The 13,650-nt window shown below is 43.6% G+C and overlaps 1 protein-coding gene across 1 annotated transcript in view; it reads left to right on the forward strand.

Annotated features, from left to right (window-relative positions):
• Positions 1 to 13,650, forward strand: part of LOC142578804 (uncharacterized) — a 50,946-nt gene that overhangs the window by 18,381 nt on the left and 18,915 nt on the right. The window contains exons 7-10 of the mRNA XM_075688394.1: positions 2,893 to 3,085; positions 4,862 to 4,983; positions 10,745 to 10,865; positions 12,646 to 12,749. Of these exons, the coding sequence (XP_075544509.1) occupies positions 2,893 to 3,085; positions 4,862 to 4,983; positions 10,745 to 10,865; positions 12,646 to 12,749 (540 nt within the window). The remainder of the gene's footprint in view (positions 1 to 2,892; positions 3,086 to 4,861; positions 4,984 to 10,744; positions 10,866 to 12,645; positions 12,750 to 13,650) is intronic.

The following is a 13,650-nucleotide window of genomic DNA, read 5'->3' on the forward strand; positions in this document are numbered from 1 at the left end:
CCTCAAGCAAAAAGCACCAGTAAATTGCTCAAGTGAGTTGAACGTGTAGCACAGAAAAGGGAATATATATTGGCACATTCCTTTTCGTATTCTGCAAACAGTTGTAAGCCTCAATTAGCTTTACTTCAAATTACCGCCACTTGATCGCCACCGGTCTGTGCTCCTTCGGCTGGCACTGTAGCGTTGCCTTTGATAACTGTATTGTCGTCTAAGAAATAAGCTCTTTGAATAATTTTCTTGAATGAAGACATCACAAAAATATATTTGAGACGACCACCATAAGTATACAAGCAGAGCGAACGTGAGTGAACAAACGAAAACGCTGCAGAAGGCGCCCGGACATCACCTGAACTGCAGCTGACGACAGGTGCGAGTCAGTGCCCCGTTGTCACGCGAGCAATGTTCGCAGTGCCGCTGTAGTTTGTTCTCGGAGCTAATAGAAAACTAACATAGAAATCACATTAACCTGTTCGCTTCCACAGCCAGTGGTTTGCCGGCTACTCAAAGAACGGCTGTTTCTGGCTATTTTCATAGATCGTGGCACATTGTAGGCTCTTTTTTAGTTGTTTTGGGTTTTTCACACACTAAGTGGACGTATTTGTCTACACTTTCAGCAGGAATTGTTCATAAAACTACAGAAAGAGTCCTGCTCATCAGACTTTGTTCTGTTGTAGCTGTTGCAACCAGTGTACCAGGCTCGAAAAAAAGCAAACAGGCTTCCAGGTGGGCTAATTTTTTTCAGCACATACCGCCAAAAACTGTAAAGCAGAACCATTCAGTGCTGTGCTTAGTTTTCGAGGGCCAAGTTCAAAAGCCCAAGAGGCATCCTGCTGCTTGTTTTTAGTGTGCTCACTTTCTAATTTTTTTAAAGCATCTGATGCAGAAAACTTTTGGGAACAAAATAAATCAGACATCTTGTAAGTGCGATGTCTGTAGCAGATTATAGAGCAACTTTCTTACAATGCAGAACAGCAGACCTAGCGGTGAACCGCATGGGTGGAAGCAAAGGGGTTAAAGTTCCTAAACAAGGTATAAATTGAATGCATAGCTGATTGTTTAGCAAGAAAAGTAAGAAAGGGTCCATCTAATATGTGTTGCATAGTGGCTGCCCGTTTCTTAAAGTCAGCTTTGCCGCACTGTTTATAGTCAGCTGTACGGTAATACAGTTATGTTAGGTTAAAGCATACGATTGTGCTTTTGGTTTTATATATCCACTTGCGCAGTGCAGGCAATCTTCAACCCAATTTTCCTGGAAAAAAAAAAAGAGTCACTTTAGAACTGGGTAAATACCATAATCAGACTTTGTGAGCTACCATTATTGCTTGAATACCTTCCTAGGGTAGGCCAAAAATGGGCGTTTTTGCCAGGGAATGATGCATGTTCAATGCATTGACTGTTTTCTAAGCTCCGCTGAGACAAGCTGCTGCTGAAGGAATCATTATTGGGGTCAGGTGCATGCATGCTGACTGGTGAAGTTCAATTATTCAGTGAAGGCCAATTTTAGGATCGAAATAATGAATGTTTGGGCCCAATATAAATGCATAGGGGCGGGCTTGGACGTTCGATTGAAATCTATTTCACTGAAAAATCGAATTAACTGGTGTTGAATTAATGTAAGTTTAGTGTACTATCTGTGACGTCGTACTAATGTACCAATGCTGTATGTCGAAAGTGAAAGTCAAAGGCTTAAATGGTTAAAAAGTAATAATAAATTAAAAGAAAGATGGTTTAAAAGTTGTTCTTTTTATTTTTTTACATGTGAATGATTCTGTACATCATATAAAGCGAGACTAACTGAAAAGTTTGTGTCAGAAAAGCAAAGTTTACTACTAGAAAAAAAATTTTTTACACTACCGAAGGTGCCTTCTATTACACACAGGTAGTTTCACTGCCCATTTTGGCTGTTCTTATTTATATGCTTTAGCACAACACACTGTACTGCAAGATCAGTCTTACTAGAAGAAGCTAAGCTCTCTAAATCACAGTGCATTCTTTTCTCTTCAACATGATTTGAAGCATTCAGTCGTCCTCTGGAAGATGCCAATTTTAAATAGTTTGCTGGTGACACAACAACAAAACAAGAAAGTCCATGTTCACAACTTCACTGTGATGATAACGATTTATTTATGATGATGATTTGAAACGAGGAAGTTACAAATAATCACCTAGCCAGCTCAAGTTAATCAGGTATGTTGTAGTACACGCTTTTAATTCTAGCATTTTTTTTTATACATCTACTTAATCTCTTTCCTCTTCTTCAAAACTTCTCTCCCTGCCTTGTATCGCTACCTATGCCTGTAACGGATCTCGTCGTATCTATGTCTTCCCCACTTTTTTTTCCACTAATACTCCAAATGTTTCTTGCTTATCTCGACTGCTGACCGGTTGATGCTTTCGTCCACTTTAAATCCAAGTGCTTCTGGAAGGTGTGCGTTACCTACAGGTCCGAGTGGGTGAATCCTTTCGCATTCCATTAGGATGTGCTGTGTGGTCTCTGTATGGCTGCAACAGACACATGCCTGATCTTCAACAGGCTCCTTGCGCCATCTGGTGTGTTTGAAATAAGCCAAGGGCAACGGATGAGCTCAAATTGTCTTGCGGGCTGCATTGAAAATAAAATAGCACTGGACGAGTTGGGTTCGTTGTTTGTCTTTTTTGCAAGTACGTGCCTGATGAGCTCAGCTCTATTTTCATACTGAACGGTTTCACCCACTGGAAAATGCTGCAACAAGGGAAATATGGCAGCTGCTGGCTCGTGTGAGAAGCCCAACCTCGGTACCCTTGGCAGCCGCAGAGTGGTTTTGGTCTCGTGTTCTTATACTCTGTGATACTTTACAGATGTTTTGCACTTCAGCGTGGTGTAACTGGTGATGCGTGCACATGTGTTCACAGAAGCTGGAACTGCTCAGTGCCTTGGGCCTGATGACCCGGGAGGCTCTGCGCGAGCTCCAGCATCGTCGGGGAGAGCGCAAGCGGCGCACCACTGCCAACCCCCACTTTTCCAGCGCTGCCCTGGAGGAGAAACGGCGCAATGCACTGCTTCTGATTGGCGAAAACATGGCCTCGGGCAGGAAGTGTCAGAAGGGTAGGAACCTCCCGCTCTCATCATTAATCATTGTGTATTTCTTTCACAGCATACTGTTCGTGTGTGACTAGATGCAGTGTAACATGCCTGTGCAATGCATGGTTCTGGTTCCAGCAAATCCAGAACTGCCAGCTCAAAATGTTGACCAAAGTTCATTCTGAGAGAACTATTGAAGCAGGAAACTAAGACCAGAACAATGAAGTTTTCAGGCACTTTTTCTGAAGTGTTAGTGTTTGTGAACATTCAGTAGAACCCCATTTATGAGAACTTCAGGGAAGGTCTCAAGAACATTGCATAGTTTGAAAGCGGTACAAGCTGGACACGTGTCATTAAAGTAATTATGTAATGGTTGCCAAGTCTTAGCCTGCATGGCAATTAATAATAATAATAATATTTGGGGTTTTACGTGCCAAAACCACTTTCTGATTATGAGGCACGCCGTAGTGGAGGACTCCGGAAATTTTGACCACCTGGGGTTCTTTAACGTGCACCTAAATCTAAGCACACGGGTGTTTTCGCATTTCGCCCCCATCGAAATGCGGCCGCCGTGGCCGGGGTTCGATCCCGCGACCTCGTGCTCAGCAGCCCAACACCATAGTGCGTGGCAATTATAGTAGGGGACTCATTATGTTTAGGCTTGGATGCATCAAATCTTGAAGAGATCACAAAGTAGTTTGGTTTGTTGATATTTGGCGTGTTGATAACTCAATATGTAAAAATATTAGTTAGAACACATGCAGAATTCCTTCATTTTTGCCATACAAGCTGTTTTTACAACTTTCTACAAGACAATGCATTGCACATTTATTGCGATAGCGATTATATGGCCGCATCAGGTGAATTTTCGTTGCCGTTGTGATGTTACAAATTAACTCCAAGTGCAAGGAGAATGAGTGCTGCACATGCTGTATGCTGCGGGCCCGAGGGCAAGTATGCAAGGGTGAGCCGAGAAGTATGGCGGTTTGATTTCGCAGTCTTCCCATGCACCCTATGTTGAAAGTCGTGATCGCGCGAGCATATGTTGGAGGTCACCTGCGGTGGGTGCCAGGACTAAAGATGAGTTAAGATGGATGGTGGCTGCATGCAAGCTGTCTTTTCATGCGCCTTGTGTTGGAAGTCATGTAATCTGTGTTTTGGAGATGCAGCACAGTTGAAATTATGAAGTGAGCATTAGCATGAAGCGTGCGCTTTCAGACAGGCATGCATGCTCCCTGCTGCATGTACTTATCATGCCAGCTTTGTGACAGTGATTTCGATCATAGACTGAGATCTGTCCATGTTTGTCTGTGCGCGCATGACACAATGGCTATAATAAGAATGCTTACTGCAATTTACAGAGCCTGTGAAACTGAACCTTACTTTGTGTAATTGACTATCGCTATCAATGCTTTCCCTCTTGGACAAAGCTGTGACTTATATTTAAAGTCAAGAGAAACATGATAAGATAATGCACAATATACAACATTTTTTACACATGCCACCTGTATGTCTTTCATGATTTGAAAGGTTTCAGCTAGGGGCAACAAATTATTTGAAAGTACCTTTAGGTGTCCCCACCACAAAGACAAACAATGCTTGGTGCGTTAGTTTCTGTCCTTTTAAAACTGTATTGGTCAAAAGATTATTCTCAATTTGATAGCTATACTCAGTTTTGTCAATCCTTGTTTGATGGTATTGTGTGTCTACTAGGATTGTTGACAGCGTCGTTTTTGAGTATTTACGTGATGCATTGTTTAGCACATTGGTTAAATTGCACAATGGATGCCTCTTCCACAGTGCGATCACGCCTTGGTTCGTCCACACCAAGTTCACCGGAAGCGTCGTCGAACGAGACCATACCCAATGGCCATCCATCACCACCACCCTGCTGCGATGTCACCACAAATGTGCTCACAAAGGTGCCCACAACGTTGCCGATCTGCCTTGATTGTCATTTTGCCTCATTTTGTGTCCTTCGTCATACTGTGCTTTGAAGCATCACGTGGAGTTTCTCAACATAAGGGGTGCCAATAGGCACAATCTCGCGTATCTCCTTGTCTAAAGACTGCACTTTTTTTATTTTCAGAACTTGTACTGGGTGCATGCCTTGCATGAATCAGATTTATAGCTTCTCACTGGAGCCTTTAATTGCCTAATCACAGCTGTTTTTCTACTCTCAAACTGATTTAGTGCAATGGACCCGTATGCTGTTTATGACTGCTAGCTCTCGTGTGATTGTGTAGAAATCATTAAAAAGATCTTTCCTTGTCTGTGAGCTTATTAGAGATAAGCCTTATATTCCAGTTAAAATGACTTACAAGCTGTCTGGCACAATCATTTAAAGGTATTTCACAATATATGAGTACATTTTATCCTTGCACTCACATTGAAATTTGATGGCCATGGTGTAGCAGTTTTGGGTGTTGGCAAAAGAGCTATTTAGATTTTATTTTAATGCATTCCATTATAAATTGATCATCTCGAAAGTTCCTCATATATACGTTTTTTTTTTCTTGGATATTTCCCTTAAAACACATTTGACGACAAGGGTAGTTAGCATGCATCATTGAAGCACTACTAACTGGTGCTCACAAAAATGAATACGAAAAAGAAAAGGGTTCAATGCGCAGTGCTGAAAAATGACTAAGAAAAAATAAATGCAATAAAGCTTTGGTCTGGGCTAGTTGGTACATTATGAAAGTATTGGTGGGGAAGCACTCAAAGACTGAAAGAAGCGTAAGGAGGATGAGTGCAGGACCGAACCCTGGCTATAAATACGTAAACTCTACTGGCCATAAAATTATCGGTCTACAAATATGGTCTACAAAGTGTTTGTGCATACTGTAGTCTCATAATGAGAATGCTTGGTGTAACTGAATAAATGGTTTAACTTATTACACAAACCTGCGCCCTTCCTACTACAAGGGCTTGTGCTCTTTATTACAATGACATGTTCGCCTGTGGCACGAAAATTGAAAAAAAAACAGAAAGCCAGGCTTTGGGCTATCCTCGTCGCACGGTCGCATAGTCAAAGCATTGGTCATGTTCTTTTCCTCAAAGGCACAACGGAACTGGTATTATGCAGTATTTACCTGGTTTCTTTTCTATACAGACCACTGTTTAGATATGCCAGTCAGCTGCACTTGCCAGCATTCAGAGTCTGCTGGAAAATTGTGGTAGCTCATGACAGGGTTCCTTTTTCATATTAGATGGGCACAATGGTACGCAGAATTCTTGGCATGCCCAAATATGGCAAGATGTGAAGGATTCAACCCTTAATACCACCAATTTAAAAAACTTGTCCCCACTGTAACGCATGTTTTCGTATTGGAAACGGGCACGGTGTTTTGTAATGGTGTACGGCTGCTGCTGCCAAAGCGGGCGTAACTGTAAACACAGCACTCCTACCTGCGCCCATGCATTTCAATGCTTCTTTTGATGAGTAGTCATGACAGTGCATGGCTTCTTTCCAAATGCTAAGCTGAAGAGTGGTGCCTAGTGCTCATGCGTAGTCTTACTATGTCGAGCTGCGTGTTGAGGTGCATTCATCAAAAGCGAAGTTAACGAAGATTGCCCCATACTTTGCAAACAGACCGTTTTGTCATTGCAAGAGTATGTGGCAGAGCTGTGAGAGCATTCCTCTCATCAGTGATTGTTGCAAGGAACTTTGCTCTCACAGCGTTGCAACGTCTGTTCATTATATCACCCTTGGTACTACAGGAGTGTTTGCCTCTAGTGCTGCCCATGATTGGACATCTGTATAGAATTGAGCGTTGTCGGAGGTAATGCGCAAACAAGCCCCTCCTTTGTTAACTTGGGCCATGCTGTCTGTCTTGTGCCCGTTAGAGGCTGGGCGTGCGTGCATGCAGTGATGGCTGACGCAGCTTAGCAGCTCACTAAGCTTGAACTCACAGTTCACAGTAGCCGGTACAGATGCAAATTTTGTAGAGCCACCAGGCTGCCATATAGAGTCAAACCTGGATATATTGAGCTCGAAGGGGATGGCAGAATAGTTTGATATAGCAATAATTTGAAATATAAAATGTGCCTTTCTGAAGCTTATCTGACACCTCTGCATATCTTAGTTTCCCCAGATTGGGAAAAGTGGGAATTTACCGATTTGCTTCTTCAAGGCAGCGTCAAATGCACAAAATTTGCTTATTTTTTGCACATGAATGTCGCAATTAAATTGATTGCACTGCAGCAGTCTTTGATAAGCTGATCACAACACTAACCTTAAAAGCCTGCATCGCCTGTACACAAACCATGGTGCACCTTGCAGGCCTCGGAAGCGTTTGCTTCACATTTTTATTCAAGATAAAGTACCGTGTTTACTCGCGTAATCCTCGCACTTTTTTCCCTGAAAATCAACACGAAGTTTGGGGGTGCGATAATTATGCGGGGAAAATTTTCAAGCAAATGTTTCGGAGTGTTAAATGCAAAGATGAATGGGTGCAAGATCAGGATTTTCAGGTCCGCAATTGTAAATATAACGAAAACATTACTTTCAAGCGTAACTTACCTTCGTTATGAAAGTACAGGGTGAACGTAAGCTCAAGCTGCTAAAGCACTTTATTTGCCGCGCGCAACCTCCCCGTCACTACTCGCGTTGCGTACTACGTCCTGCAGGCAATTGTACTCTTCATCAGAGTACAATTGCCTACTGGAGACGGACGCAAACGAGTTTTGCGTCCGTCTCCAATACCGGATGCAAAACTTGGTGACACCGAAGTGTCTGCTGGCGCCGCGGTTGCCATGTTCCAACGCATACTCAATAGCTTTTAGCTTAAAAGCAGCTGTGTAGCTTGCGTAGCGTCCCATGGCGAAGTGGCACAAAGAGCACGGTGCAACACGCGAACAAGGCAAACGAGGCCTACGAGACACCGGAGAGCTGGAGACACCTTTGCAAAATGGCGTAGCGGTGGTGAGTGGATGAGCGGTAGCGGCGGTGGCAGCGGATGATAGCACAGTACCACCGCCTAGTAGCACGCGCGCCCAACCATGGCAGTTAGTTGTGGCCGCAGTCAATAGATGGCGATCGCTACGACAAGCAGACGGCTCGCGGCAATAATTTTGGGGGTGCGATGATTATGCGGGGGAAAAAAATTTTTCAATTTTTGATAGCCAATGTGGTGGGTGCGAGCATTACGCGAGTGCGAGCATTATGCGAGTAAATACGGTATAAATGGACAATGTGGAAGCAAACCAGCCTGCATAGGTATGTGCTGTGCCATCATTAGCGTACTTGTACTGCGAATCGTGCACGAATGTGCCAGGCTGTGTGTACGTCGTTTAATTGGCTCATCATCGCATGTCGGCAACGGGTAATCCATGCGGACTTCTTTTGTGTTTTGCTATCAGAACCGACTTCCTATTGAAACCAGTCGTCCTTACTTTACGCTCCATGTCTGTCCGTATCTTCTTGCATGCCACTTGGCGCTCCAACACCTTGCGTTTTCATCATTTTCCACCCTTCCCCTTTAGCCGCTGCTTCGATCAGTGACTGCCGACACTACATAGACGTTGTCAGATTTGAAAGTGGCTTTCAGCTGACAGAACATCCGAGTCCATTCCCATTCACATGTAACTCTAGTGATGAATTGCACAGCATATGCAAGTCTTGTGGGCTGCTGCTGTGATGGTCTTTCTGCCAAGTGTGGGTGCGGTGGGCGGTGGTTTTATTAAATCCAGAGTGTAATGTAAAGATCCGTCCAAGTGGTGGTTGGGATCAGATTAGTTTTGGCTGCTTGCTGAAACCTAAAATGCCGTCCGTGTCTACTATAAGACAAAAACCAGCGGTGCAGACATCCCCAGTTCGGCATTCCATGCCCGAAGCCACCCAATCAAAAGATAATGTTATCCGCGCGTTCCTGTGGAATGCCTATTGGACTGGGAGGCCGTTCGCATTCTTGTGGCAAAGTGGTCATCTGCTCCTGCGAATAACAAATGGCTGCAGTTTGCATGACCGAGCCGTCCATGTGTGTAGTGAGCTAAACAGACATGGATGCCATGCATTTTCATCCATGACATTTGCTGCCCATTAGGTTCAATGTCTTGTCTGATTGATAGCATCTGCCAAAATGTAGTTGTTTTTCATATTCTTCGGCATTAAAAATTACGACGGCGCAAGATGTGAACAGCTATTCATTTGGGGAAGTTCACTTGCAGGGACGCGGTGCGGCGCAGTGGTCGATATATTGAATATGGCATTGAATGGGAGTTCGATACAGTGAAACCTCGTTAAACCATAGTTGGCTGACGGAAAAAGTATGTACTAAACGGTATTACTGCTTAACCGAAATACCACGAGATTGCCCACTTACGTGCCAAAAACGGAACTCAGAGAGAGTGCTATGAAAGGGGAAAAAACATGCAGTATTTATTCACTTCGCACGACAAAAGTGTTATTTTCATTTGATGCCGAGGCAGCCTAGCAGCAACGACAGCGGCCTCAAACTTACTGAAGCTTCGAGCCAGCTTTTCAGCCAGGCCCCCTCTTCTTGGCAAACACTCACATGGCAGATTCCTCGTTGGCGTTGCATGTTCTCCGTGCACAGGTGCGGTAGCGCTGCAGAAATAGAAGTCGCGGGACACCTTTTCATTGCGGGGTGCTGTTCTCATCGCGACGATTGCATTCATGAGGCTGACGTAACGCGCAGCTTCTACCCCTGTCGGGCCTGAATTGCCCGTGCTGCCGCTTTCCGTGTCGTCCTCATCACTGTCGCTAGTCCGCACTTCAGCAACAACAGAGGCAACGATGGAGAAAAGTTGAACCTTGTAGCCGACATCTCTTTGCGGCCGCAGCAGCGCCGCCGAGCAACACCGCCAAGCAACTTCTTCGCATTCCAAATGCCACACACCATAGTCAACAGCAGATCCCTGTCGCGTGCCAGTGCCGACTTCTTCGTGTCACATTCGATAGCTCGAACGATGTCTAATTTTTCTTCTATGCTGAGCACCCGGCGTCTTCTTTATCCAAGCTTCGGCATGACGCGAGTCCTTGGTTGCACAACGCTCTCTGGCACGGTGCTGAAATGATGTTGATGTTGGTGTGGCTTCACGCGCAAACACGCAGGGCGCTTGGAGGCCGTTGTTTCTATCTCTGAGGCTTGTTGTTCTGCCAGGCCACCCGATGGAGACGACACACCGCCATGTTTGTGCAACGAAAAGTGGAAACGCTACGTGTTAACCGATACATACGCAATAAGCTGGTACAGTTTGTTCTGATACAAAACACATTATGTTAAATGGCTGCTGAGTCGGGGATTTGACTTTACTACTTTTTAAATGAAACTACTGTTTAAGCGGGCATGTTTTAACAAGGTTGTACTGTACATGCATAGTACAGCACTATACTTCTGCAAGGTATTTCCAGGGATATGTTACAACTGTTCAATATAGACAATTGAATATACTTGAGTTCAGATAATCCGGGTTGGACTGTAATAGCTTTGTTCATTATTTTTTCTCTATTGTCACTGTGATCGTTTTCAAATGACATTAGTTATTGTTGTGCAACAATTGGCACAGAAAATGACATTAAACTTGATGAACATGATTTGTTGGAAAACACATTAGCTTTCCTGTATCACAAGGGTACAGTGGAGTTTATAATTTCCACTGTCATTTACTTTTTCTGAATAGCACATTCAGGGCCTTTTCTGATCTCTTTGCAAACAGAGAGAAGAAGCACCAGTGCTTGTAAATGGAGATGTGTTGCAAAGCTGGACAAAAAGCACTCCTGAAGAGGTCACAAACAATTCCTTGGGCTGGGTCAGTGACTACGCCCTACTCAAAAGTGGTGAGGCCACCTTGCTGTCATACATATCGGGCCATGTTTGCCATGAGATTTTGACATGCATGCCAGTAACATTTTGTTTGACCCAAATATAGGTTAGTGTCCCCACTTTCATGACATTCTGAGAAAAGGTACAAAGTGTTTGTGTCTGTACATATGTGTGTAATCGGGCATCTTTGAGTGCCCGGTTTGTCAGGAAAAAAACTGGAAAAGCTAGCTACTGCAGAGATGTGGGCTAATATTGCTGCCAATTGGACGAATATCTGGACGAATTTAGGTAAACAATGATGTCAAGTGCATTTTTGGAAGATGTTAACCATAAAATGCAATCTGATGTGAAATCTGAGAGAAAAGAGCATCATTAAGCATAAAATAATTTTTTCAAGTCAGAAGAAAATTGAGGTTCCCTAACTGTTCAATCTACCAGACATTTAAAATCTCAGCAGAGATATTAGCAGAGAAGTGCAGCAGAGCAAAGGTGTTCTACAGTATTTTGCCAATCCATCTTTTCTGGGAATTGTGCGTGCACATTTTACTTCATAATGTTAGTTACCCTCTTGTAATAAGCCCAGAAGGCACTAACAGTGTTCAGAAATGAGCAAGGGCGGCAAGTGGTAATTAACCCTTTAAGGCTACGGCCGTACATATACAGCAGCAACCAAAAATTCGAAAAAATGCGCATTTTTCAGAATGAAGCACCGCTTAGCATCGCTCTGCAGCTGCTGCAACCTTCCACAGCTTCTAAAAAAATATTCTTGCTGGGCTACTGAGCCTCAGCTTCTGCCAAAACTGATTTTTCACTTTGCTCCATCGAGATTGCCGCCAGGGTAGTTGGGGAGTATTCCTGCTTTGCCTGGTGTATTGCCACATGCTCACTGCTGTGCTTGCGCAAGTTATAATCAACATTTTCGCACATGTCTTTTCGAGTTACAGGCCTCTAAGTGATTTCTATCTTGTTCTTATCACTCAAAGTTTTACTGTGAGATGCTTGCCCGCATAGCTCTCCTGCAGGCATGTAATTACTTTAACAGGCGAGTGCCAACTGTTGATACTGCCGTATGTGCATCTCTCTTTACGAGGCTCGCAATAGCTGATAGAATTTTTTCTGTTGATCGAACAATTTGCTTACTGCAAGCATCTCAGATGCCTTGTTTTTCTGACGTGCATGCACCACTGAGTTTGCTTTCAGGCACTCCCGTGGTATGCCTTGCTTTTGCTTTGGCCATTTGTCCTGGGGCCGTATTCTCTAATGATTCATTTCATTTTCCATTCTTATGACCCTTCACCATTGGGTCAGACGTGGTTCGGAGTTCGCTGCACCGCCATCTTTGCTGGGATCACACCCGCTGCCTGGCATATATGATAAAAGTGGAAAATGAAATGGAACATATCAAAATACGGGCCTTTTGTGTCAAACTTATTTATAACATAAAAATAAGTTCTGTAAATTTTATTACATATATCAAAAATTCTATGCTACTTTATTCATGTATTCAATAATGAATTGTGTTAAAACTGCACACATTACTAACAAAAATTTCGCTTTAGTGTCACCTAAAAATTATTTGCTTTTGTTTTATCAAAATAGGTAATTCTAAATAATTTGAATTGGCAATAAAAAGATGTGACTCTTGGGGGACACATTTCCTAGAAAAATGTGGGTCAATCACTTCGATTGGACCAACATTGGGCTTGTCGCATTCTCATTGCATTGTACTGACCATTCAGTTACCTTATACAAGATTACACATTTAATTTGATGTTCTCCTCTGGTCTCATACAGCCAAAGCAGAAGAAAAGCAGAAGCTGCTGAAAAGAAGCCTGGAATTAAAAGCCGAGCGTATGCAGCTAGAAGCGAAGAAGCAGCAGCTGTCGGAGATCATTGCTGTAAGTTGTGACAGCAGCAGCTTTTCTCCTTATTGCTCATTGATGTTAGTTCCCCATGCAGCAAGCATATGGAGGATGTCATAGGGAAGGATCTTGCTGTAATTTGAATAACTTTGGCTTCCTTATTATGCACTGAAATGGAACCTTTGCAGAATGGCCAAGTCTGCCTTCCTGCACAGCGAAAACTTTCAATGTGAGCCCTTAATTACCACAGTCAGTCCTCCCCGGACACAAGGAAGCACAGCAAACTCATGCGACATTGCAGAATCACAGCTCAGTTTCCATCGAAGCTTTTACAGCGGAGCTGTTGGCCTCTGGTTCGTCGTCATTTTTCGTGTCTGCGTCTGTCGGCAAAAATGTGGGCCAATCCTAGTTGCAGTGCAGGGCAAAGAGCAGTGGCTCGAACCCCTGTAAGGCAGAGGCTTCAAGCAGTCAGCAAAGTGAATCGAACAGTGCATACATTCTTTGGAATTGCACATACACCATGCAGAACAGCATACATTTCAGTAATGAACAAGCACAAAACAGTCATCTGAACCACATAATTGATAAGGCAATCCTGATAACAATTAGGAGCACACAGCGCTCCCCGCATATGTTTTCTTGTAAAAATTAGTGTTGCGCAAGCTGCCGTGGTGACGGCAGCTTGTGACGTGGTGGGAAGTATGTCCCTAGCCTTTCGTATATAAAAGGACCAGCCTAGCAACTGATTTCAATGTTGTTGCAGCACCACTATTGGTGGCGGTGTGCTGTCAGAATTACCATAAAATTACCATTACTGCCATCACTCTAAAGCAATAAAGCATTGCATAACCCCTCAGCAGTTGTAGTGATTGTTTTCAACAGCTTCGCTGTATATCCACTTTTGCAGGGCTGGGATGGCGGGTCAATTTTTTCTTGT

This window comes from Dermacentor variabilis, chromosome 4, assembly GCF_050947875.1.
Source record: "Dermacentor variabilis isolate Ectoservices chromosome 4, ASM5094787v1, whole genome shotgun sequence".
NCBI lineage: Eukaryota > Metazoa > Arthropoda > Arachnida > Ixodida > Ixodidae > Dermacentor > Dermacentor variabilis.